At 35.7% G+C, this 26071-nt stretch overlaps 1 protein-coding gene across 2 annotated transcripts in view; it reads left to right on the top strand.

Moving 5' to 3' along the window:
• The window catches only part of CDKL3 (cyclin dependent kinase like 3), a 50051-nt gene extending 27421 nt beyond the window's left edge, over positions 1 to 22630 (top strand). The window contains exons 4-12 of one of the 2 annotated variants that reach the window (XM_028103671.2): positions 3458 to 3570; positions 5141 to 5280; positions 11966 to 12054; positions 15126 to 15279; positions 15385 to 15713; positions 16949 to 17042; positions 18840 to 19002; positions 19806 to 19903; positions 22571 to 22630. In XM_028103671.2, coding sequence (XP_027959472.2) covers positions 3458 to 3570; positions 5141 to 5280; positions 11966 to 12054; positions 15126 to 15279; positions 15385 to 15713; positions 16949 to 17042; positions 18840 to 19002; positions 19806 to 19903; positions 22571 to 22630 — 1240 coding nt within the window. Of the gene's footprint in view, positions 1 to 3457; positions 3571 to 5140; positions 5281 to 11965; positions 12055 to 15125; positions 15280 to 15384; positions 15714 to 16948; positions 17043 to 18839; positions 19003 to 19805; positions 19904 to 21817; positions 21872 to 22570 lie in introns of those variants that run through there. The other variant, XM_028103673.2, reaches the window with a different exon arrangement.
• The last annotated feature ends 3441 nt before the right edge of the window (positions 22631 to 26071 follow it).

The following is a 26071-nucleotide window of genomic DNA, read 5'->3' as shown; positions in this document are numbered from 1 at the left end:
TAAGAATTCATTGTATACTCTAGATTCAATTCCTTATCAGATAATACATTTTTAAATTTTTTCTCTCATTCTATGGATTGTTTCTTCATTTTCTTGATGGTGTCCTGTGACACACAAAAGTTTTTAATTTTTTTTTTAGGATTTATTTATTTGAGAGAGAGAGAGAGACTGCGAGTGGGGGCTGAGGCAGGGGCAAAGGGAGAGGGAGAGAATCTCCAGCAGACTCCCCACTGAGCACGGATTCCCCACATGGGGCTTAATCTCACAACGCTGAGATCATGACCTGAGCCGAAACCAGAAGTTGTTAGGCTTAACCAAGTGCACCACCCAGATGCCTCTATTTTGAGTTAATTTTAATATGTGGCATAAGGTAAGGGGTTTCCTCCTTTTGATGTGGCTATATCTACTTGTCTAAGCACCATTTGTTGAATGTTTTTCCCTCATTGAATGGTCTTGGCACCTTTGTTGAAAACCACTTGACCAGAAATGTAAGGTTTATTTCTGGACTTTCAGTTCTATTCTGTTGATCTGTATGTCTGTCCTTGTTCTAGGTAAAGGAAGAAACTACAATCTCTCTTCTTGGGCAAATATTTTTTTTTATTATGTTATGTTAATCACCATACATTACATCATTAGTTTTTGATGTAGTGTTCCATGATTCATTGTTTGTGCATAACACCCAGTGCTCCACGCAGAACGTGCCCTCTTTAATACCCATCACCAGGCTAACCCATCCCCCACCCCCCTCCCCTCTAGAACCCTCCGTTTGTTTTTCAGAGTCCATCGTCTCTCATGGTTCATCTCCCCCTCCGATTTCCCCCTCTTCATTCTTCCCCTCCTGCTATCTTCTTCTTTTTTTTTTTTTAACATATATTGTATTATTTGTTTCAGAGGTACAGATCTGTGATTCAACAGTCTTGCACAATTCACAGCGCTCACCATAGCACATACCCTCCCCAGTGTCTATCACCCAGCCACCCCATCCCTCCCACCCCCCACCACTCCTGCAACCCTCAGTTTGTTTCCTGAGATTAAGAATTCCTCATATCAGTGAGGTCCTATGATACATGTCTTTCTCTGATTGACTTACTTTGCTCAGCATAACACCCTCCAGTTCCATCCACGTTGTTGTAAATGGCAAGATCTCATTCCTTTTGATGGCTGCATAATATTCCATTGTATATATATACCACATCTTCTTTATCCATTCATCTGTCGATGGACATCTTGGCTCTTTCCACAGTTTGGCTATTGTGGACATTGCTGCTATAAACATCGGGGTGCACGTACCCCAAGAGCTGACGTTTTGACAATATTGAGTCTTCCTAATCATGAACACACAATCAATATCTTTCCTTTTATATACATCTTCTTGGATTTCTTCAGTGAATTTTGCTTTTTTTGCTTGAGAGTTCATCTTGGAGATCAATTTCTATTAGCATATACCTCCTTTTTGATAGCTGAATAATATTTCATTGTGTGGTTGTACAAAATATTACATAGCAATTCTCATATTGAAGGATGGTTAGGTTGTTTCCAATTTTTTTCCTACCACAAACAATGTTTCAGTGAAATTCTTGTATCATTTATCTTTGTGCACATGGGTGAGTAGATCTTTGGTTAAATTCCTAGGAATAAAGTTGTTTGGTCAAAAGTAGGTACATTTTTAATTTTGGTAGCTTTTGCCAATTTTCCCTTCAAAGAAGTGTGGTTTACACTCCCAGGGTGGTACACAGGAGTGTTCATTTTCCATGGCTTCACCAATATAGCAGTTATTGAATCTTATAATTTTTATCAGTTGGGTCAGTTCATTGTAGTGTTTATATTTCTTCTGAATGTGAGATTGGACTACTTTTTATCTATTTAAAATTCCTAGTGGGGTGGGGGTATGCCTGAGTGGCTTAGTTGAGCATCTGACTCTTGGTTTTGGCTAATACTGTGATCTCAGAGTCCGGAAATTGAACCCCGTGTTGGGTTCCCTGCTCAGTGCAGGGTCTGCTTGAGATTCTCATCCTCTCTCCCCCTACAACCCCCCTCCTTAAAATAAATAAATAAATACATCTGTAAAAAAAATCCTAGTGGGTGCCTGGCTGGCTCAGTCAGTGGAGCGTGTGACTCTGATCTTGGGGTTGTTAAGCTCGAGCTTTATGTTCGGTGTAGAGATTACTTAAAAAAAATAAAATCTTTAGAAGTCCTAGTGACATAAACTGTCTTTTAAAAAACTGATTATAGGGGCACCTGGGTGGTTCAGGTTGTTGAACAACTGCCTTCGGCTCAGGTCATGGTCCCGGAGTCCTGGGATCGAGTCCTGCATCGGGCTCCCTGCTCAGCGGGGAGTCTGCTTCTCCCTCTGACCCTCTTCCCTCTCATGCTCTCTATCTCTCATTCTCTCTCTCTCAAATAAATAAATAAAATCTTTAAAAAAATCTGTAAAAAACTGATTATGTGGCAAAAAAGTTGGAATTATGGATGACTCACAATACAAGATAAATAAATGTGGGTGCCTGGCTGGCTCAGTTGGTAGAGCATGTGACTCTTGATCTCAGGGTTATGAGTTTAAGCCCCACATTAGGCATGAAGCCTACTTTAAATACATTAATTAATTAAAAAAAAGATAAATAAATGTAAGTGGTAAAATATTTAAGATTTTTAAATTTTTTTATTTTATTTATTTATTTATTTTAAAAAGATATTATTTATTTATTTGACAGAGAGGGACACAGCGAGAGAGGGAACACAAGCAGGGGGAGTGGGAGAGGGAGAAGCAGGCTTCCCATGGAGCAGGGAGCCCGATGCAGGCCTCGATTCCAGGACCCTGGGATCATGACCTGAGCTGAAGGCAGATGCTTAATGACTAAGCCACCCAGGTGCCCTAAATTTTACTTTTTAAGTACAAGATGGCTTTGGTATTCAATTACTCTAATTCATAAACGATTTATCATAATGTCCTTATGTAAGTATCTGGAACAATTTTAGAATTACAGTTACATTTCATCTGGACTACTACATGGTTTCTCATGTGATTTAAATATAAAATATTTAATATTATTAATAAAATGTGACAGTGTTTAATATATATCCTAAAGTTGGCATATGATATTAAAATGAAAATTTATAAATGATACCATCTAACCATTATATTTTCTTTGGCTGGAACATTATTTAAAAACATTTTAGAAGAGATATTTTAGGAGTACCTGGGTGATTTAGTTGGTTGGGCATCTGCCTTTGGTTCAGGTCATGATACCGGAGACCTGGGATCGAGCCCTGCTTCAGGCTGGCCGGTCAGTGGGGAGTCTGCTTCTCCCTCTGACCCTCACTCTGCTCGTGCTCTCTCTCTCTCTCTCTCTCTCTCTCTCTCTCAAATAAATAAATAATTAAATCTTAAAAAAAATAAAAAGAAGAGATATTTTATATATTTCTCCATGAAAAAATGATTTATTCTTGTTTGTTTCAGACCTGTAGATATCTGGGCTTTGGGTTGTATGATCATTGAGATGGCCACCGGAAATCCCTATCTTCCTAGCAGCTCTGATTTGGATTTACTTCATAAAATTGTTTTAAAAGTAGGTGGGTACTACTGAAATACACTGTTAAATGCTTAAAGTAAATATTGCTATATCAATTCTGCTTGATTTTCAAATTCAGTTTTTTCTTTATAAGAACAGGGAAGCATATTGTTTTGATAGATGGCAGCAGGTATATGCTTTGGGCTGGTAAAGAAGGTAGGAAATTCTTCTCTGTTTTTGTAAATAATATTTTCTTTGCCAGGTTGCAAATAGCTAAGTCATTTGCTAATGGTTATACTAAGAAAAATGGTACAATAGGAACATACTTCAATTTGTCTGAAAGTTGTTTTAAAATTTTGGCTTCTAGGGGGTACCTGGGTGGCTCAGTTTGTAGTGTCTGCCTTCATCTCAGGTCATGATCTCAGGGTCCTGGGATTGAGCCTGGCATGGGGCTCCCTTGCTCAGTAGAGAGCCTGCTTCTCCCTCTCCCTCTGCTGCTCCCCCAGCTTGTGTGGTCTCACTCTCTCTCTCTCTCTGTCAAATAAATAAATAAAATCTTAAAAATTTTTTTTTGGCTTCTACAAATATTTGCATCTCTCAAAGTGGACTTTTAAATAATAGAGTTGATTTAGATGTCTTTTTGAAGCACTTAGAGATAGAAAGTTACTTATTGAGAAAACTTTTTTTTAAAAACCACAGTAGAAATCCAGGTAGCTAAATAACCTATTCAAAAATACATTTGATGAGTGCTTTTACTTTTTAAATGATCTGCTTTGACTACCCAAACATTCTGATGGTTAGCCTTACTCATGGAGTTTCAATGATTTGTTTTTTTGATATATTTCTGAATGATGATCTTGAAGAGCTCCTTTTGTGGTATAGAGAAGGTATACATAAACATGTTGTTACAGGATCATGAGGAAGATACTGGAATAAAAATCATGAAGTCTGGATAAATACTAATTAAAGATATAGTTTGGAGTCTTAAAGCATCACACTTTTTTTGTCATCTTTAAAGTTCTGGTTTTGAGAGTAATGTTAGAAAAAAAAACACGCTAGAGATGATGGGATTAATTCTGTCATTTTACAGATAAGGAAACTGAAGCATAGAAAGGGAAAAGATTTGCCCAAGGTCACAGAAATAGTTATAATAAAACTGGCACTAGAACTTGGCTCTCTCCACTTCTATTTACAGTTCTTTTCATTCTACTACTACTCTATAGCCTTGTTTCTTTGCAGTATTTCTATTTCTAAATAATTTAGATATTTTAGCTGTTTTGAGTAAGAATTTGCTGGTAAACACTTGTTAGACCATTTAGATACCTATATGGAAATATGTAAAAATTTGCTTTTCCTAATAGCATTTTATATTATGTCTTGTATTTTGGGAAATGAAAATGTACCTGGTTTTAAGTTTTCTGCTGCCTACATGCTATCAACAGATTACTGGGGAAACTTCCAATTTTTATGCTATATTCAGATAGTTCCTTGTTCAGCCTTAAAAAATTAAAAGAATATAATTGTTATTCTCCCTTTTTAGTGATTTAATGCAGACCACATAGCAATTTGTTTATTTTGATTGCAGATTAATTTCTCTGTTTTCTTACATTCATATTTTTTTCTCTTTTCAGGCAATTTGACACCTCACTTACAGAATATATTTTCCAAGAGTCCCACTTTTGCTGGGGTGGTCCTTCCGCAAGTTCAACACCCCAAAAATGCAAGAAAAAAATACCCAAAGCTAAATGGATTGTTGGCAGATATAGTTGATGTATGTTAAGAATTAAGGACTTATTTCTGGGAAATTTGTGTAAATTATAATATAGTTTTAAAATATTACTTTGATGAAATTCTGAAAGGATTCATAATGTTATCTGTTAAAATTTACTATATTTCTGTCTTTATGTCTTTACTCCAGAAAAATTAAAATTCATAGACTGTTAGAATTGAAAACTCCCTAGGATAATCCTGTTCATTATTTTTAGTTTATCCCAATTTTAATGATAATTAGGGATAAACTGGAAAAATTCAAAGGATTTACCATGTTTATCACCACCTTTTAATAGCCAGTCTACCCAAGCTAGGGCTCTGTGCCTTGTACACTGGTATCCTAAGATATCTACCAGGCATTGGCAGCTGCAGTTTTAATGTTGTTTGAAGGTATACCAATGCCAAAATTCACCTTGAATTTTGAGAAAAAAAAAACATTATACTGTATAACACTTGCTAATTATTTTAAGATGTAAATTTCTTTTTATTTTTTATTTGTATTTGTATTTTTTTTTAAATTTTATTTATTGACAGAGAGAGACACAGCGAGAGAGAGGGAACACAAGCAGGGGGAGTGAGAGGGAGAAGCAGGCTTCCCACAGAGCAGGGAGCCCGATGCGGGGCTCGATCCCAGGACCCTGGGATCATGACCTGAGCAGAAGGCAGATGCTTAATGACTGAGCAACCCAGGCATCCTGTAAATTTCTTTTTAAATTACATAATAAATATACCAATAACAGTGCAAAATTCAAAAAGCAAGAGAATTTACTGTGGAAAGTAAATCTGCTTCTATTTATTTTCTTTATCTAGCTAATTTCCTTTCCCAGGGTCAACTGAGGTAGCTTATTTCTGATGTATAGCCCTTTAAAAAAAGTAGTTACCTAAATTTCGAAGTAAGTATGGTATAGTGTTTATAAGAAGGGGCTCTGGAATCACATAGACAAAAACTCAGCTCTGTCACTAATTAGCTCTGTAACCTTGGGAAAGTCACTTAATCTCTGTACCCCAGTTTACTGGGCTATAAAACAACATTAACGGTCTTTATTTTGGGGGGCTGGAGGATTAAATGAGGTAATGGTGAACATGTTCTGAGCACAGGACCTTGAATAAGCTGTCAACAAATGTTGTTAATTTTAATTGTTGCTGTTATTATTTAGGTAAACTTACTAAACATATGATATGTAGCATCTAAAGAGTATTCTTAAAGGAAAAAATTATTTCATTGATATTTGAAGAAAACTAGAGTTTATTAAGAATCAGATACGTTGAAAAAAAAAAAAAGAATCAGATTTGTTGGAGCACCTGGGTGGCTCAGTCAGTTGAGGGTCCCAACTCTGGATTTTGGCTCAGGTTATCATCTCATGGTTGTGAGATTGAGCCCCATGGTGGGCCTCACACTCAGCAGGGAGTCTGCTTAAGGTTCTTTCTCTCAGGGGATGCCTGTTTGGCTCAGTCGGTTAAGCATCTGCCTTCAGTTCAGGTCTTGATCTCGGGGTCCTGGGATTGAGCCCCTCATGGGGCTTCTTGCTCAGCAGGGAATCTGCTTCTCCCTCTCACTCTCCCTCTGTGCTCTCTCTCTCTTTCTCAAATAAATAAAACCTTAAAAAAAAGAAAAGATTCTTTCCCTCAGGGCGCCTGGGTGGCTCAGTTGGTTGAGCATCCAACTCTTGGTTTTGGCTCAGGTCATGCTCTCATGGTCATGAGATAGAGCCCCATGTTGGGCTCTGTGGTCTGTGTGGAGTCTGCTTAAGGTTCTCTCTTCCTCTCCCTCTCCCTTTGCCCCTCCCACTCTTGCTCACTCTCTCTCTAAAATAAATAAATAAATCTTAAAAAAAAAAGAATCAGGGGTGCCTGCGTGGCTGAGTTGGTTGAGCATCTGACTCTTGCTTTTGGCTGAGGTCATAATCTCGGGGTCTTGGGATTGAGCCCCACGTCTGGCTCCACACTCAGCATGGAGTCTGCTTGTCTTTCTCCTTCCCCCAGTCTCACTCTCTCTTTCTTTTTCTCAAAGAGATAAATAAGATTTCTTAAAAAAAAAAAAAGAATTAGATTTGTTTGCTACATTTTCTTTTTTAAAATAATTTTTATTGTTATGTTAATCACCATACATTATATTATTAGTTTTTGATGTAGTGTTCCATGATTCATTGTTTGTGCATAACACCCAGTGCTCCACGCAGAATGTGCCCTCTTTAATACCCATCACCAGGCTAACCCATTCCTCCACCCCCCTCCCCTCTAGAACCCTCAGTTGGTTTTTCAGAGTCCATCGTCTCTCATGGTTCGTCTCCCCCTCCGACTTACTCCCCTTCATTCTTCCCCTCCTGCTATCTTCTTCTTTTTTTTTTCTTAACATATATTGCATTATTTGTTTCAGAAGTACAGATCCGTTATTCATCAGTCTTGTACAATTCATAGTGTTCACCATAGCACATACCCTCCCCAGTGTCTATCACCCAGCAACCCAATGTTTGCTACATTTTCATTTGAATTTATTTTTTGTATCATAGTTTTACTTATACAAGGAATACATAATGATTATAGAAAAAGTAGGGAATACATGATAAACAAGAAGAAGAAGGTAAGATTTTCCCAACTCCTACAATCTGGGAAAAATTACTATTGGCATTTTGATTTATATACTTCTAGACTTTTGCCAACCAAATATGTGCATAGGAATTTATGCTTTTAAAAGACACCATGCTTCACACAGTAATGTGACCTGTTTGTTATGTAACCATGTCAGTAAATATGGAACTACACCATAATTTTCAGTGCTTGCATAGTATTTCATTGTATGAGTGTTCTATACTTTAACTGATCTTACAATTTTGGACATTTGTTTTCAGGTTTTCTCCCTCTTGGTAAAGATGATTTAGTGAGCATCTTTTAAATATGTCTTTTTGAACTTGCTTTATTATTTGTTTAGGATAAATTCCTAGAATTGTGATTAGAGGGCTATAGGGTTTACACTTTTTCAGAATTTTTGATATATTTTGCTATTTTTTCCTCCAGAAAGGTGTCACTGATTTATATTCAAGTACTCTCAAGTAGCACTGGATATAAGTTCCCATTCTCAATCTAACAATGGATATTTATAGTTTTTAAAATGTTTGCCAAGTTTTTTTTTCAGTCATCTCTACACCCAACATGGAACTCAAGCTCACCACCCCAAGATCAAGAGTCACCATATTCTACCAACTGAACCAGCCAAGCACCCCAAAATATTTGCCAATTTAATAAGCTTAAAATACCATCTTTTTTTAGTTGCACTTATATCACCACAGGAAAGGTTGAACATTTTACTAATATTAATTGACCATTTGTATTTCTTATTTTAAGAATCATTATTTGTCAATTAGACTATCTTTTTTCATATAGATTTGTAAAATAATAGGCATATTAGTCTTTTGTCATATATGTTGTAAATATTTTTCTTCAACTCGAATAATCCCAGTGACTTGGAGTGCCACATTTATCATAGACAAAATGCTTATATGCACTTGGGTTTGTTTCTATTTCGTTGATTTCTTTTTTTATTCTAGTATAAATACCAGTTTGATTGATTATTATAACTTTAGAATCCATCTTAATATCTGGGGCAAAGCTTGTATCATTTCCTAGATTTAAATTTTCTAAACTTTATTGTGATATAATTACATTAAACTACACATACTTAAAATGTATAATTTGATGAGTTTTGATAGATTTTTATACCTATGAAACCACCACCCCAATCAAGATATCTAACATTTTCATCAACCTCTAAAATGTCCTTTTACCCTTTCTCAATCCTCTTATCCCTCCATTTCTGTTCCCAGATAACCTCTGAGTTGCTTTCTATCACTATAGATTCGTTTACATTGTCTAGATATATATATGGAATTACATGATATATACTCATTAATTCAGCATTATGGTTTAGAGATTCATTCATGTTTTGTGTGTGTCAGTAGTTGATTCCTTTTTATTACTGAGTAGTACTCCATTATAAGGATATATAACAAATTTTTTTTATTTTTTTATTTTTATTTTTATTTTTTAAAGATTTTATTTATTTGAGAGAGAGAGAATGAGAGAGAGAGAGCACGAGAGGGAAGAGGGTCAGAGGGAGAAGCAGACTCCCTGCTGAGCAGGAAGCCCGATGTGGGACTCGATCCCAGGACTCCAGGATCATGACCTGAGCCGAAGGCAGTCGCTTAACCAACTGAGCCACCCAGGCGCCCACAATTTTTTTTTAAAGATTTTATTTATTTGACAGAGAAAGATACAGTGAGAGAGGGAACACAAGCAGGGGGAGGGGGAGAGGGAGAAGCAGGCTCCCTGCTGAGCAGGGAGCCCAATGCGGGGCTCGATCCCAGGACCCTGGGATCATGACCTGAGCCGAAGGCAGACGCTTAACGACTGAGCCACCCAGGCGCCCCAGGATCTATAACAATTTTTAATCTATTCCCCTGTTTTGGGTTGTTTCCTATTTTTGTCTGTTACAAACAAAATTCCTATGGACATTCATCTACAAGTCTTTGTAGATGTATATTTTTATTCTTCTGAGTATCTAAGAGTGGAAGGGTGGGTTTAAGGTATGTGTATGTTTAATTTTTAAAGAAACTGCCAGTCTGTTTCTCGAAGTATAATATCTTAGACTTTCCAAACTAGGCATGTATTTAAATTTTCTAATTATATTATTCAAAGAAGGACTAATTTGTCTGCCTCTAATAGGCTATGAGTTGGGCAGACCTTTTAAGATTTTTAAAAAGATTTTACTTATTTATTTTTCTGAGAGAGAAAGACGGAGAAAGACACAGAGAGAGCGAGCGAGCACGGCAGGGAGGCGGGCGGGGAGGGACAGAGGGAGAAGCATGCTCCCTGCTGAGCAGGGAGCCCAATGCGGGGCTCGATCCCAGGACCCTGGGATCATGACCTGAGCCGAAGGCAGATGCTTAACGACTGAGCCACCCAGGCACCCCAACATGTTCTAAGTTTTATTGATGGATTACTATAATATTCTAAAATAAGCCCATATTTTTAGCTAGTTGCAGTTTTAAGGGTCTGGGTATTCTCCGATCATAAAGTAGATAATGAACTCAATTTTGCTCTGTGAGTCAATGTATTTTTATTGTGGTAAAAAACACATAACATGAAATCTACTCTCTTACCAAATTTTAAAATGTGTAGAATGTACTGTTAGCTATATTCATATTGTTGTATAGCAGATCTTTTTTTTTTTAAGATTTTATTTATTTATTTGACAGAGAGAGATAGCGAGAACAGGAACACAAGCAGGGGGAGTGGGAGAGGGAGAAACAGGCTTCCTGCCGAGCAGGGAGCCCGATGCGGGGCTTGATCCCAGGACCCTGGGATCATGACCTGAGCGGAAGGCAGACACTTAACGACTGAGCCACCCAGGCGCCCCTGTATAGCAGATCTTTACAACTTTTTTTGTGAATCAATTTAAACACATACATTTTGGAAATAGACAAAAATGTAATATTATATTCAATTACCTTGGATTTTCTGGATTTTAAGTCTACTCTTCTATTTGTTAGATCTAGACAAATTACTTGATTTCTCTGGGCCTCAGTCTCCTTATCTGTACAATGGAGATAATAATAATACCTACCTGTAGGGTTGTTGTTGGCATCAAGTTATAGGAAAAAACTAGGTAGAGTATTGTGTGGCACACAGTAAATACCAATAAAAGTTACCAATTATTATTATGTTTTGCCTTTTTTTAATGTTTGCCTTCTTCTAAAGGAAGAAGTGAAAACTATACTGCAAATGGCTTTTATTCAAATTCTATCTTTAATATTTTGGTTAAAAATATCTTCTATTTAGGGCGCCTGGGTGGCTCAGTTGGTTAAGCCACTGCCTTCGGCTCAGGTCATGATCCTGGAGTCCCGGGATCGAGTCCCGCATAGGGCTCCCTGCTCGACAGGGAGTCTGCTTCTCCCTCTGACCCTCTCCCCTCTCATGTGCTCTCTCTCTCTCTCATTCTCTCTCTCAAATAAATAAAATCTTTTAAAAAATATCTTCTATTTACAACAAGTTATTTGATTATATATAAATTTATGATGTTCGACTTATTTTCAAAACTCTTCCTTCTATCATGTTTTTGTTTTGTGGGTTTTCTGTTTGTTTGTTTGCTTGTTTCTCTATTCAGCTGAAGTATTCCCAAGATAGGGAAACAAAAAAGAGCTGTTCTCATAATGGAATATTGAAAGATTTGGGGGCTTGAATGTTTGTGAAGTTGTATTATGCCATAGAAAAAGCAATGGATTAGGATTCAGACAATATGAGTTAAAATTCTCATATAGTAAGTCACTAATTATGCTTCTAGTTCTGTAAAATGGAAATAATAATCCATGAACTTTCCACCTTACAGTGCTGATAAGAGGATCAAAATGAACTAATTCTGCTAATTCCAGCAGAAACAGATTGACTTCTGTTTTGGCTAGAATCATAGGACATTTAACCTATAATAATGCTTTACAACTACAAATTTCTTTGGGAAGTAAGTGGTCAGAACTCATTGTCAGAAATTCCTAAGGTCTAAATCCAACTTTTCAAGACTGGTTTTAGCTCCGGGTAATTATTTACTTTTACATATGTCAAATACATTTAATTTTTACCTTATAGAGCTCTGTTAAGACCTTACTTAATATTAGAATTTTTTTTTCATTTTCTAGGCTTGTTTACAAATTGATCCTGCTGAGAGGACATCATCTACTGATCTTTTGCATCATGAGTATTTTACTAGAGATGGATTTATTGAAAAGTAAGCATGTTGAGTGTGTGTGGACTTCTTAGTGTTACACACACAAAAAATTCAATTTAACAAAAACTTTACTTACTTAGTTCCTCTATTAACTAGTTCTATGGTAGACTTATAGGCATCATGATGAAAATTCTACTAATAAAAATAATTGTACTTAACATTCATTACAGTTACGATGTCCTAGGCAGTGTGCTAAGCTCTTTATACACATTTTCAATGGTGATCATAGGCCTGAAGATAGTAAATAAATAATCAGTACTTTTTAGCTTTATTCCCATTTGGACCTCTGACTCAGAATAGTCTGGTTTTTCCTCTTCTGGTAGCATCTCTGATCTATATCTTAAAATTGGCATTTATTTCCCAAATGGTTTTTTTCCCTCTGCTTTATTTACTTTCTGTTATAGTGTTTATTGTCATATTCTGTCTACCAAAGTGGAAGTTCCTGAAGGAGGGACCATGCCTCTAGCCTTCTGTGTCCCACATTGTGTATGTAATATATAATGACAATGTAGATTTATAAATCAGCTGTATTTCTTTTTTTTAAATTTTTTTCTTAAATTCAACTTAGTTAACATATAGTGTATTTTTAGTTTCAGTGGTAGAATTTAGTGATTCATCAGTTGTGTATAATACCCAGTGCTCATTACATCACATACCCTCCTTAATGCCCATCACCCCCTCCCAACAACCCTCAGTTTGTTTCCTATAGTTAAGAGTCTCTTATGGTTTGCCTCCCTCTCTGTTTTTATCTTATTTTATTTTTCCTTCCCTTCCCTATGTTCTTCTGTTTTGTTTCTTAAATTCCACATATGAGTGAAATCATACGGTACTTGTCTTTCTCTGACTTATTTCACTTAGCATAATACCCTCTAGTTCCATCCACATTGTTTCAAATGGTAAGAGTTCATTCCTTTTGATGGCCGAGTAATATTCCATTGTGTGTATATACCACATCTTCTTTTCCATTCATCTGTCGATGGACATCTGGGCTCTTTCCATATTTTGGCTAAAATCGGCTGTATTTTAAAGATTTTATTTATTTGACAGAGAGACAGCGAGAGAGGGAACACAAGCAGGGGGAGTGGGAGAGGGAGAAGCAGGCTTCCCGCTGAGCAGGGAGCCCGATGCGGGGCTCGATCCCAGGACCCTGGGACCATGACGTGAGCCGAAGGCAGATGCTTAACAACTGAGCCACCCAGGTGCCCCTAAAATCAGCTGTATTTCTAAAAAAAACCCCACCATTTTCTATTTGGGCTTTGAAAGAAACAAATTTTTTTTCTTTAATTACAGAGTCACTCAGGTGGGCTTTGGATGTGAGGTCAGAAAAGATGGACATCATTTTAAAATGTGATGGACTTAAGATTAGGCATGGAAAAGTTCAGGAACAGCCATCAAAGATAGACTAAACTAGAAAAAGGCAAAGAAGAGGGAATCCTTTAGAGTACTTATATCTTTAGGCATTTTAAGAATTTTAATATAAAGCAAAACAAGAATTTTGATCTAAAACAAAAAAATGAGAAGAAGATATATTGAAAGTGCCCGTTACTGAGTTAAAAATTTGCTTATATCAGTTCTACATAGACCACGTTGATTTCTCTTGAGTACTTAAGATCCTAGGATTTTAGTGTGATGGGGTGAAAGTTCTTGAATTCCAATGATTGAATCTTCAGGAAATGTTTGGGGAAGACCCTTTCCTTTGATAAGAGGCCTCTCCCTTTCACAGAACCTTCTGCAATACAAGGGCATTTTGACAGAAGTATGACATGTTCTTATTCAGCCCAATGAATCACACTGGTTGTTTCCTTCATCTCTTCACACTTCACTTTACTAGACATGTGTCTTGCACAGCTTTGGCAAGATTGGGCTAAACTGGGGAAGAATTCACTTATGGAATGATATTTTAAAATTTCCACAAACTAGGGGACACCTGGCTGTCTCAGTCAGTATAGCACATACACTCTTGATCTCAGGGTGGTGAGTTCAAGCCCCACACTGGGTGTACAGCTTACTTTTTAAAATAAATTAAGGGGCGCCTGGGTGGCTCAGTCGTTAATCACCTGCCTTCGGCTCAGGTCGTGATCCCAGGGTCCTGGGATCAAGCCCCACATCGGGCTCCCTGCTCAGCGGGAAGCCTGCTTCTCCCTCTCCCACTCCCCCTGCTTGTTTTCCCTCTCTCACTGTGTCTCTCTCTGTCAAATAAATAAATAAAATCAAGGGGCACCTGGGTGGCTCAGATGGTTAAGCGTCTGCCCTCGGCTCAGGTCATGATCCCAGGGTCCTGGGATTGAGCCCCGCATCGGGCTCCCTGCTCCGCGGGAAGCCTGCTTCTCCCTCTTCCTCTGCCTCTCTCTCTCTCTCTCTCTCTCTCTGACTCTCATGAATAAATAAAACATTTAAAAATAAATAAATAAATAAAATGTTAAAAATAAAATAAAATAAAATTTCCCCAAACTGATAATTATAGCTGCTTCAGGGAGGGGAATTGCAACTCAGGGGCAGGGTAAGAAGGAGACTTTTCAATATAGCCTTTTGAATTTTGAGCCATATCAATGGATTTTCTATTAAAAAATAAGTAACTTAAAAAAATTCAAACCAAAACCAAAATGATCTTCCTTTGATATTGATGTATTTTGTTACATTTTGTACTAAAAATATTTCTTTAGAATAAGATTTCAGAAACTAATTAGTTCATCTTTTAAGTACTGTTACTTTAAAGAACCACAAAAAGGACAAAATGGTCTGAGTTTTCCTTGAAAGAATAATATATTTATCAAAATGAAAAATAATACTTTTATTGAGTAAAGTTTGCATCACAAGAGGAATCTAATTCATATAAAACTATTTTGTAAGAGTTTTATGTAGTAAATACTCATGGCAAAATTTTTGGGAGATGTATCTTTACCAGGAAGAAATTTGTATTAAATATTGTACCGTTTCTTGGTATGCATTATTGATAACTTATTTATGCTATACCTGATATGTAAATTAATTGATTAAATGGTCCATTAAAGATAAAATACTTTATCTACATAAATAAAAAGATTATTGGTTGATATTGCTTGTTTTATCAGATTCATACCAGAACTGAGAGCTAAATTACTGCAAGAAGCAAAAGTCAATTCATTCATAAAGCCAAAAGAGAATTCAAAAGAAAATGAACTTATGAAAGATGAAAGAAAAACAACGTATACTAATACACTGCTAAGTACTCCAGTTTTGGGAAAGGTAAAAGTTGTTTTCTTTTTAGCCAGTATAACTGTAGTGTAGTTAGCACTCTAATGATAAAAATAACTATTCTTCTGACTCAGATTTTGGATGCGTCTATTCCAGGAAGTGGAAAAAGAGAAAAAGCCCAAGGAGATCAAAGTCAGAGTTATTAAAGTCAAAGGAGGAAAGGGAGATATCTTAGAACCAAACAAGATAGAGTGTGAAGGGGGACATTGTCAACAGGATGCCGTTGAAAATGCTCATACTATGTCTCAAGATACAAAACCTGTAATCAATGAACCACCAAACTCTGTCAATCCCAGCACTAATTCTAATGGCATGAAAGATGATCCACACGCTGGAGGTAGTATGATGATGCCACCCATCAATCTAACTAGCAATAATTTGCTGGCTTCAAATCCCAATTCAAATCTTTCCCATCCCAACTCAAGGTGAGTTTAATAGAAAAGAGACAGAAAGAAATGGACCTAGGTAACACAATGCTCCTATATAATGGTATTTCAAAGAATCAAGATCGTAGTGTCTGTGTATAAACTGAATTTGAAGATATATTGAAATTATAATCATATAATGAACCATTAGTGTTTGTTAAGAATACTGTAGAAGAAATTAACTTTTCTTGCTTATATAGATGTTTAATTTTTCACCAATGCCTTTTGGAAAGACCTCATTAAAAAAAAAAGACCCTCAGAATAATTTCTTCCCATCTGAATAGGAAGAAGGTGATATAACCTAGGTTCTGGTATTGATGTGCCTTAGTATAACAAAGTAAGCATTTCGTCTGTATCATAGCTAATTTTCTAAATGGAGAAAGAACAGTTGAAAATAATCTTTTACAGTCAATTAGATTTTGAAGGTCAAATATTTTGGGAGTAAAACAACATATTGGGCCAGTTGTAGATTTAGCTACTGTTACAAATTGGAAGACTGGTACCATGAGTCTGCTTAATCAAGGGCAGTGTGTTGTATAGCAAGGGTCTGTCTAGCAAGGCATCAGGGCCAGTACTAAATTTAGGGAAACTACTGTGAATCTAGATGAGGAAGGAGACTACATTCAATATCCCAAACCAATACTAGCAGACTGGTTTGGACTATAAGTTGTGAAGCTGAGGGGTCTGCAGAGGTGGGCAAGTGGACATTTCTGTGTCAGTCCAAAGGTACAGCAGGCTACAGACAGCAAGAACCCATTCGTTTTTGAGATGATCCCAACACCGTGGTTGCGATAACCATGGTTGTAAACCAGCTTTGGACAGCAAGCTCAGAAATTCAGAAATCCAGTAGTTCGGAGAGCCACACTTAGGAGCACCCAGGTGACTCAGTCTGTAGAGCATATGACTCTTGATCTCAGGATTGTGAGTTCAAGCCCCATGTTGGGTGTGGAGCCTACTTAAAAAAAAAAAAAAAAGATCTCCAGATTTAAAACAGAAACCAGGCCAGCTAGAGTAATCCCACAACATGGTTGTTACCACTGATGTTAGCCATGAGCAAGTTGTTCTCTGCTGTTTTCACCTACTTAGAGCAATTGGCACTAACACACTCACAATTGCATTTTGGCACTCACCATTCAAACTTTAGACTACCATGATATAACTTCTTCATTACTGAAGCTAAAACAGAAGTACTTCTAGGGAGTTCTAATAACTTTGCATTAATTTTTAAATAATAGGTTGACTGAACGAGCCAAAAAGAGACGTACTTCTTCACAATCTATTGGACAGGTTATGTCTAATAGCAGGCAAGAGGATGCAGGTCCCACTCAAGTAAGGCATGAAGCTAGTCATTAAAACATGGCCTCTTTCAACATTATCCTTGACTCCCTCCCCACCAAATCCTTTTTTCTATCTTTGGGGCTCCAACATTTTTAAAAATGTGCTTTTAGGGGTGCCTGGATGGCTCAGTTGGTTAAGCATCCTACTCTTGATTTCAGCTCAGGTCATGATCTCGGGGTCATGAGATTGAGCCCTGCAGTGGGCTCTACACTGAGTGTGGAGTCTGCTTGAGATTCTCTCTCTCTCCTTCTGCCCCTCCCCACCCACTCATACACACACTCTCTGTCTCTAAAATAAAATTTAAAAAATAATTTTTAAAAATGTGCTTTTAGCTTTTTTGTTTTTCCTGAGATGAAAATAGGTCATCGTTTCCTTAGTGCTTTCACAATTTTAGTTAATTTCTTAAAATTTGATTTGTGTATTTTATCTGTGACTTGCACAAAAAAAGTTAAGATTTTTACTCTTAAAAGTCACAAGACTTGAGGCACCTGGCTGGGTCAGTCAGAAGAGCATACAGTTCTTGATCTCAGGGTCGTGAGTTTGAGCCCCACACTGGATGTAAAGATTACTTTAAAAAGATAAAAAGAATAGAATCTTTTTTTAAAAGATTTTATTTATTTATTTGACAGAGAGATACACAGCGAGAGGGAACACAAACAAGGGGAGTGGGAGAAGCAGGCTTCCTGCTGAGCGGGGAGCTGGATGTGGGGTTCGATCCCAGGACCTCCTGGGATCGTAACCTGAGCCGAAGGCAGACACTTAACGACTGAGCCACCCAGGCACCCCAAAAGAATAGAATCTTTAAAAAAATAAAGTCACAGACTTTTTGTTTTTTCACCCCCCCAAAAATGTTTTTAATATTTTATAGATTAAAGGCAATTGACAAATAATACATCAAACTTTTCACTAGAAAAATGTGATCAGTGTTGTTCATTCCCTCATTTTTTACATAGGGAAGTAGCTTATTCAAAATTAACATTTTACATAGGGGAGCATAATGTTATTTATAATAATAAAAAATTGAGAACAGCACAAATCTGTCTAAGAGCAAGTGACTCATTAAGCATATTAATATATATCTACACAGTGGGATACTACACATGGCATTGTGGTAGAGTGTTCATTAACTTTGGAGAGTTTTTATCATCAGTTACCAAATGAGCAAAAATAAGTAAAAAATAGGTAACACAAAAGATTTTCTAGAATGCTGGGCTCTCCCTGTGTCCAGAGTACATCATTTTGTAAATAGAAAAAGAAATTAATAAAATAAACTGAAGCAATTTTTCCAAAGTCAGAGTACAATGAATAAGATTATAAATTAAAAGTTAAGGTGGTGATTCTCCTGATCAACGCTATTATTCTCAGAATATCCAATGTATTTTTAAAAATTTGCTTCGTTAAACTTTTATTGGAATTTGATGTTTATGTATTTAAATGGTATTCTTTTTTTTTTAAATGATTTTACATATTTGAGAAAGAGCACACATGTGGGCAGAGGGGCAGAGGGACAGGAAGAAACAGACTCCCTGCTGAGCAAGGAGCCAGGATGTGGGTATCAATTCCAGGACCCTGACATCATGACCTGAGCTGAAGGCAGCCACTTAACCAACTGAGTCACCCGGGCTCCCCTGGTATTCTACTTATTAATTATTAAAATAACTTTGCAAAGATAGACATTTTATGCCTATCTTATTACCTTCCAAATGGCCTGCAATTTTAGGCTTATCATTCAAAAAACAGCTACACATCTTTTTTTTCAAATTAACTCTTGTTTATTTGCTTGTTTAGAGCCAAATGGAGAAGAGTATATTTAGTGAGCGAACAGGTCAAAGTGACCAAATGGCAAATGGAAACAAAAGGAAGCTGAATTTTTCCAGATCTGCCAGGAAGGAATTCCATTTCCCAGAACTGCCTTTCACAGTACAGTCCAAGGAGGTGAAAGGAATGGAAGGTACATATTTGTTGCCCAGCTTTACAAATTTCTAGATGGTATCTTTTACAAGAAGACCTTTTTTTGTAAGATAACTTACATTTATGATGTGATTTTAATAGAAGATCGTAAATTGCTGTGAAAAATATTATCAGCTGAGGAGAAATTTTTCCCTCATAGTCAAATAAGGGGTAAGACTTGAAGGAGAGAATTTTTAAAGAAGAATTAAGGAAACTTTAAAAGGCAAATTTTTTCTTAGCTCAATATTGTTGAAATGTTAGGAAAGTATTTGAGGAAAGCGGTTTTGGTTCATCCTATGACTTGGAGTAAATCAATTTCCTTTGTTTCCCCATGATTTTTACCCAGATAATAGCAGGAATATATGCGCTTCAGGCATCCAAAGATTTAGTAGATTAAGATTTATAACATGTACTGAGCTCTTAAAATGGAACACCTTTTTTTGCACAGTAAATGTTTTGTTTCTTTGAAGAACAGCGACACCTTGTGAAAAGTTAATATAATAGCAAGAAAATAGTACTTGTACAGTTCAAGGAATTATCTGATCCACTTAACAATTATCTGCAGAATTTTAAAAAATAAATGTCTTCTTTTAATACCTGGTAGGCTATTTGTAAAGTTATAAAACAGATCATTTATGACTGGCGTATCTTACCATTACAACTGATGATTTATTCAGTTCCTTTATAATAAACTGAGAAACTGACTTTAGTGGATATCAGAAGTTCTATTTGAAACTCTTGGAAAGGAAAGTAAAATTTCAAGGTAGGAATAACAAGTTGTCATTGTATATATTTTTGCAAAAGTTAAACAGATAAAAGTGCTGAAGAGGGCATCAAAGAAAACAGATTCATCTAAAATACCAACTTTACTTAATGTGGATCAAAATCAAGAAAAACAAGAGGTAAAATTTTTCTGTTTATAGTTTTAGTATGCAGTGCAATTTGGAACCCTTGACTTGGTACGTAAATATAGTTATTACTATTAGAAAGTTATATAAAAATTCAAAATTATGTAGTCTTTGAACATGAGAAACAGTTCTATATTCTCTTAAAATGACATATCAGTAAAAGTTTTTAAAAGTTATTTTTTGGGGGGGTAATTAATACCAGCCCTCATTTGAATGTTGAGTGATTAGAATATATGGTACCCAGGGAAAATATTACGTGTGTTATGTGTACTACATAATATTGGTCAGGTAAACCATGCCAGAGGAAACAAATAATGGTGTGAACATATAGTTATGCTGGCCACAGGAACATATGTATTTATCTTTAGTCCCCCCCTTCCTGTTTTCAGTGCTGTCCACCTATTGTTCTATATTCACAAAGATTTGTTCTCAGCCAGCTATCAGATAACTGTGTTGAAATGTTCCGATCCCTACCCACCAGAGTCTTAATTTTATTTGGAATTCTTGAAGATCCTCCGTATCCAAATGCATACTCTCTAGACACTCTTTTAAGGGAAGGGGGATTGTGCTCAGCACCCACTTAATTAAATCATATAGATGGCCTTCTATTTCCACATTTGTAAGGTCATCAATTTCATTATATCAGTTTCTTGTTTTATAAATAAAATTGATTATATTTTTATTCATGATAAAAATAGCATATATTTATTAAGGAAATTTGGAGAAATTAGAAAAATAAGAGAAACTTTGAAACCATACTAAGAAGGCATTTTCACTATGTCTATTCAATCTCTAAGTCATTCAGATTAAAGAGTTACCAGATAACTGTTAGATATATCTTCATAGTGATGCTTATGCCTTATTTTTGGCTTAGAACTTGTTAAGAACTCCACAATCCACTTTGCAGGAAAGAAATATTTTCTAGACAGAACAAGAAAGTCATTAATGGTCATCTTTCAGTTCATTATAGAAAGTAATAAGGTGGCTTTAAATTTTTAAATTTGGGTGACTTACTGATGTCCCAGCATGTTGAGCAGCACACCCTTTGCACACTTTTTGAATGACTGACTAAATGAGGCTCCTGAGTTTGTGTATTAGGCTCCTAGTAGTGTGCTGCATGTGTTTATCCTACTGTCCTATGAGAGCCTCTGGAACTAAATTTATATTCCAATGCAGGAAGAAAGGAACTCTCCAGACAGTTCTTTCATTAAAAAAATACATAAATAAATTGGAAGGGGAAATCCCTTCTTGCTCATGTGGTGTAGAACTCCTTAAAAGATGACCTTTCTAAGAGTGACCTTGGAAAGGTTAGAGTTATTAGAGTAGTCATCAAAGATGGTCATAGTTTTTTTGTGTTACCTATTCATATGTAGTTCTGACAACCCAGTGAAATTTCATATAAGGCTAGTCCAAACACTTTTAATACATTAATGTCAGAATTAAGAAAATGTCCTAAATTTTGAGTTGGTAGTTTGTTATTTTAGAGCACAAGAGAATATGACATGTTTTTACAAGACTGGAAATAGCAACTTTTTTGTTCTATTCTTGGCTGTGCCATTGACTTGTTTTTGAATTACCTACTCAAATCCAAGTGTTTCCGAGTTGTATCTTCAGTTCTTTCAGGCATCTTAAACGTATACTGAATTAGTGCGTAGTATACTGAATAGACAATATGATCTAAGAGAAACCCTAAATTACTGCTGATGAGATAGGCAAGAGATGAAAGAGTCCATACAAAAGCCACCTTCAGTTCTGTTTCATGATGATCATGAAGAATACTTTGCTAAATAGTCTCTCTCACAAAACAAAGCCCAGGTGCAAAGTGCAAGCGCTTATCTGTGGCTATATTTCCTTGTCCAAAGACTCACCATTTCCTCAATTAAGGTCCTATTTCTATTTACTTTTTAGAATACAGGAAATGCACAAACTGAAAGGAAGAAGAACCTGCCAGATGTAGAGTAGAAAATGCAGCAGCTGAAAATTCAGGGAATCCCAGAATCATTGTATGGTTAAAAAAAAAAATCCTTTTTATTAATATTACATATACAAAAAAATGCTGACTAGAAAATTCTACAGCTATATCGTAAATCCTGTGTAGTTATGTGTATATTCACCTAAATTTGTTTTTACATTTATTAATCTTTAAATTATTCATGTTTTCTTAATTAGAACACTAATTTATAAAAATTGCCTGACTGGTACATCCTAATAAAACTGCAACTTACATTAAATCATATAATTTTATTCGATGATCTGTTATCTTAGTCATGTATGATTAATGGTCATTCTTAACTTTGGTTCAGAACTTTGTAATTATAGAAGGAAAAGTTTCTAATTGTGTAATGAAGTGAGATCCCAATGTCTGAGAGCACCAAACATTTCTGAACAAACAGTTATACTTGATAAGCATGAAATACGGATTTGGTTCCACACTGAACATTCTAGAATAGCATTTAAACATATCATGAAGTTCATTTAAAAGGACAGAAATGGAGGAAAGCATTGAAGCAAATCTTTTGGCTTACCAGCATGTTTATCAATTAGTAGTTTACATAGAATATATTTTTAACATATAATTTAAACATTGATACAGTCAAGGTTTTGGCAGCATATATTTTATTTCTTATTGCTGGTTCTTACTGGCTTGGTTTCTGATTTTAGGGTGGAGATGGCCATTTTAAGGGGAAGAATTTGAAGAGGAACAGATTTTTTTTCTGGTAGTGTCTTTTCTTTTAAATCTTAAAAATTCAAATTGGCAAGTCTTCTCTTATTTTATATACACTAGAAATGTAACATGGGCTATTAAGACAGCTGCACATCTTGTATGAGCATCCTCCAACTTTGTTTTGTTAGCAAAGCATTCACTCTTTTCTTCTTAGTTTCTTCTAAGAATTTTGTTGGTTTAGAATTATGAAGTCATCTCCCCTCTCTGCCTGCTTCTTTACTTGCCATGATTACTGAGTAGGTAACACATACTGTCATATGACACACCCTGTACTTACACTGATCTCTGCCCTCTGCTAGTCACATAACCTTTAGTTATGTGACTAGCATATTTCCTACAATGCTCAGGCTTCCTGAAGTGAGTTCTTAATGAAATATCTGACCCATTGTTGTAAAGGCTGTTCTTCCCTTGCATGGTTAAAAATATGTTCTTAGCTGTAAAAGCATCTATAGTATTTATAAAATGCCTGGAAATTATGTGGTATTCAAATGTTAAGTAAATTCTTTTGTTCTTTTTGTTTTGTTTTTATTTAAATTCCACTTAGTTGAGAATTCTTTTATTCTTTTCTTCTTTTATTCCAGCACTCTTCCAGTTTCCTAGTTCCATCTGATAGTGCCTTTTATGTGATACAAACTTTTTCTATTCCATAAAACAAATTATATACAACCCAGAGGACACTGCCAAAATTCTTGATTGTCCTAGTCTTCAAAAACAACAACAACAATAAAATGGGATTATCTGGTGTTTTACCAGGGCTGTACCTGATTTGTATTTACTAAATAGACATGAAAAACAAAGGAAAACATAATTTCTTTATTACACTATTGTAGTCTCTTTTCATCTCATTTTAAGGTTGATTGGAATACATACCTGAGATTGTTATACATAATATATCTTTCTAACAGAATTCCTGTTACTTTTAGCAACTAATCTCCAGGGAAATTAAAAGTTGTTCCCTGTGGTAGGTTCAACAGATACAAGTCTGCCTCTTATCTGTTGCATTTGTGTATTTGTTGATCTTAGATCAATATCATTGGATTCAATTTCTACAAAAATGCCTACTTGGATTTTAATTGGGATTGTGTTAAATCTATACCTCAATTTGAGGAAAATTGTTATCTTAATAATTTTAAGCCTCCCCATACATGAGCATGGTATAAATTCTCCATTTATTAGATCTTTAATTTCTGTCTGTAATATTTTGTAAAAGTCTTATACATTATTCACTAAATTTATTTCCATATGTTTTGTTTTTTTGGTGCATTATAAATGGTATTTTTTAAATATCATCTTCTAGTTAGTTTTGCTAATATACAGAAGTACAATTTGTTTTTCTATATTGATCTTGTATTCTGAGACTTTGCAAAATTCACTTACTGTTCTAGTAGGTTTCCTTCCCTTGTTCCTTTATCTGTTACTTCCTTTCTTCCTTCTTTTTTTGTCTATTTCTTAGAATTTTCCACATAGGTAATCATAACATCTGCAGATAAAAATAGTTTTACTTCTTCCTTTCCAATGTTTATGCCTTTTATTACTTTTTCTTGCCTTGTTGTACTGACTAGGACATGTGATAATATTGAACAGAAGTAGTGAGCGTGGACATCCATGACTTTTTTTCCTATACCAGAGGAAAAACAAAACATTCAGCTTTTTCCCATTAAGTATGATGTTAGTTGTAGGTTTTATGTAGATGATCTTTATTACATTGAGGAAGGTTCCTTCTGTTTCTCTTTGCTCAGTGTCCTTACCATGAACAGGTGTTAAACTTTGTTAAATTCTTTTCCCACATCAACTGAGATGTTCATATGATTTTCCTCCTTTATTCTGTTAATGTTAATTATGTTAACTGATATTTGAATGTTAAATCAACCCTATATTCCTAGGATTAAATTCTACTTGATCCTTTTTATGTTCTGTATTGGATTTGATTGGTTAATATTTTATTAAGGATTTTGGCACTTATGTTAATGAAGGATTTTAGTCCCCCCCTTTTTTTATTATATTGTCCTTGTTTAGTTTTGGTATCAGTGTTATGTTGCTTTATAACTGGGTTGGGAAGTGTTCCCTCTTCCTCTGTTTTCTGAAAGAATTTGTGTAGGATTGATTTTATATTCTCCTTATATGTTTGCTAGAAATCACCACAGAGGCCAATGAGGACTGGAATTTTCTTTGTGGAAGTATTTTAATATGTGAATTCAATTTCCTTAAATTTATTTAATAAATATAGAGATAGCCACATCTGTTAGTCTCTTTGTAACAGTTTTGGTAATTTGCTTCTTTCAAAGAATTTATTCATTTCATCAAAGTTGCTGATTTTATTGGCATAACACTGATTATCATTTTTCTCTTGTTATCATTTTAAAGTCGGTAAGATCTATGGTGATGTCCCCTTTATCATTTCTCGTATTGGCGATTTGTGTTTTCTTTTTTTCTTGGTAACTCTAGCTATAGGTTTATCAATTTTGGTAATTTTTTCAAAGAACCAGCTTTTGGTTTCATTAATTATTTCTATTGTTTTTTGCCTATTTTATTGATTTATGATTTATTGATTTATCTTTGTTGTTTTTTTCCTCTGTTTATTTTGGGTTTACATTGCTCTGTGATATTGTGATATAAGAAATATGTATATTTGGTCTTCATCACCTATTTCTGGCACAGAGTTCCTAAAAACACAATTTCCTAACTAATGGGGATGAAAAGAGCATCTTTTGTTAATCATAATAAGCTCCTTACAACCATAGCTGAGTTTCATTTATTTACTTATTTATTTTTAAGTAATCTCTACACCCCATGTTGAGTGTAGAGATTAAACTTACAACCCCAAGATCAAGAGTCACACGCTCTACACACTGAACCAGCCAGGTGCCCCCATACCTAAGTTTATGATAATGAAACCCCTTTCAACCACACCTGAGTTTATGCTAATGAGATGTGACTCAGAGTAAGGAGGCTGGTTCCCAGAGGAACTATCCATGTCATAAGAGGATTAGAATTTTCAGGTCTGACCTCTAGGAAGAGGAGAAGGGCTAGAGATTGAGTTCATCACCAATGGCCAGTGATTTCATTGATCATGTCTATATAATGGAACCTCTATGAAAACCCTAAACAAACCCTTAGGAGAGCTTTCCAGTTGATGAATACATTGCAGTCTTGGGAGAATGACGCACCCAGAGAAAGCATGGGAAATCTGCACTCCTTCCCACATATTCTGCCCTGTACATCTCTTTCATTTGGCTGTTTCTGAATTCTATCCTATATAAAAACTGATAATAGCAAGTAAAGCACTTTCCTGAGTTCTGTGAGCCATTCTAGCAAATTATTAGACCCAAGAAGGAGGTTGTGGGAACTCCTGATTTATAGCCAGTTGGTGAGAAGTAGAAGAGGCCCAAACTTGTGACTGGAGTCTGGAATGGGGGCAGTCTTGGACTGAGCCCTTA

Source organism: Eumetopias jubatus, unplaced genomic scaffold (assembly GCF_037043125.1).
Source record: "Eumetopias jubatus isolate StellerSeaLion01/CBP00866 unplaced genomic scaffold, mEumJub1_p1.0 scaffold_5, whole genome shotgun sequence".
Classification (NCBI taxonomy): Eukaryota; Metazoa; Chordata; class Mammalia; order Carnivora; family Otariidae; genus Eumetopias; species Eumetopias jubatus.
The sequence above is the reverse complement of the archived record's forward strand: the minus strand, read 5'-3'. Positions and strand labels throughout refer to the sequence as shown.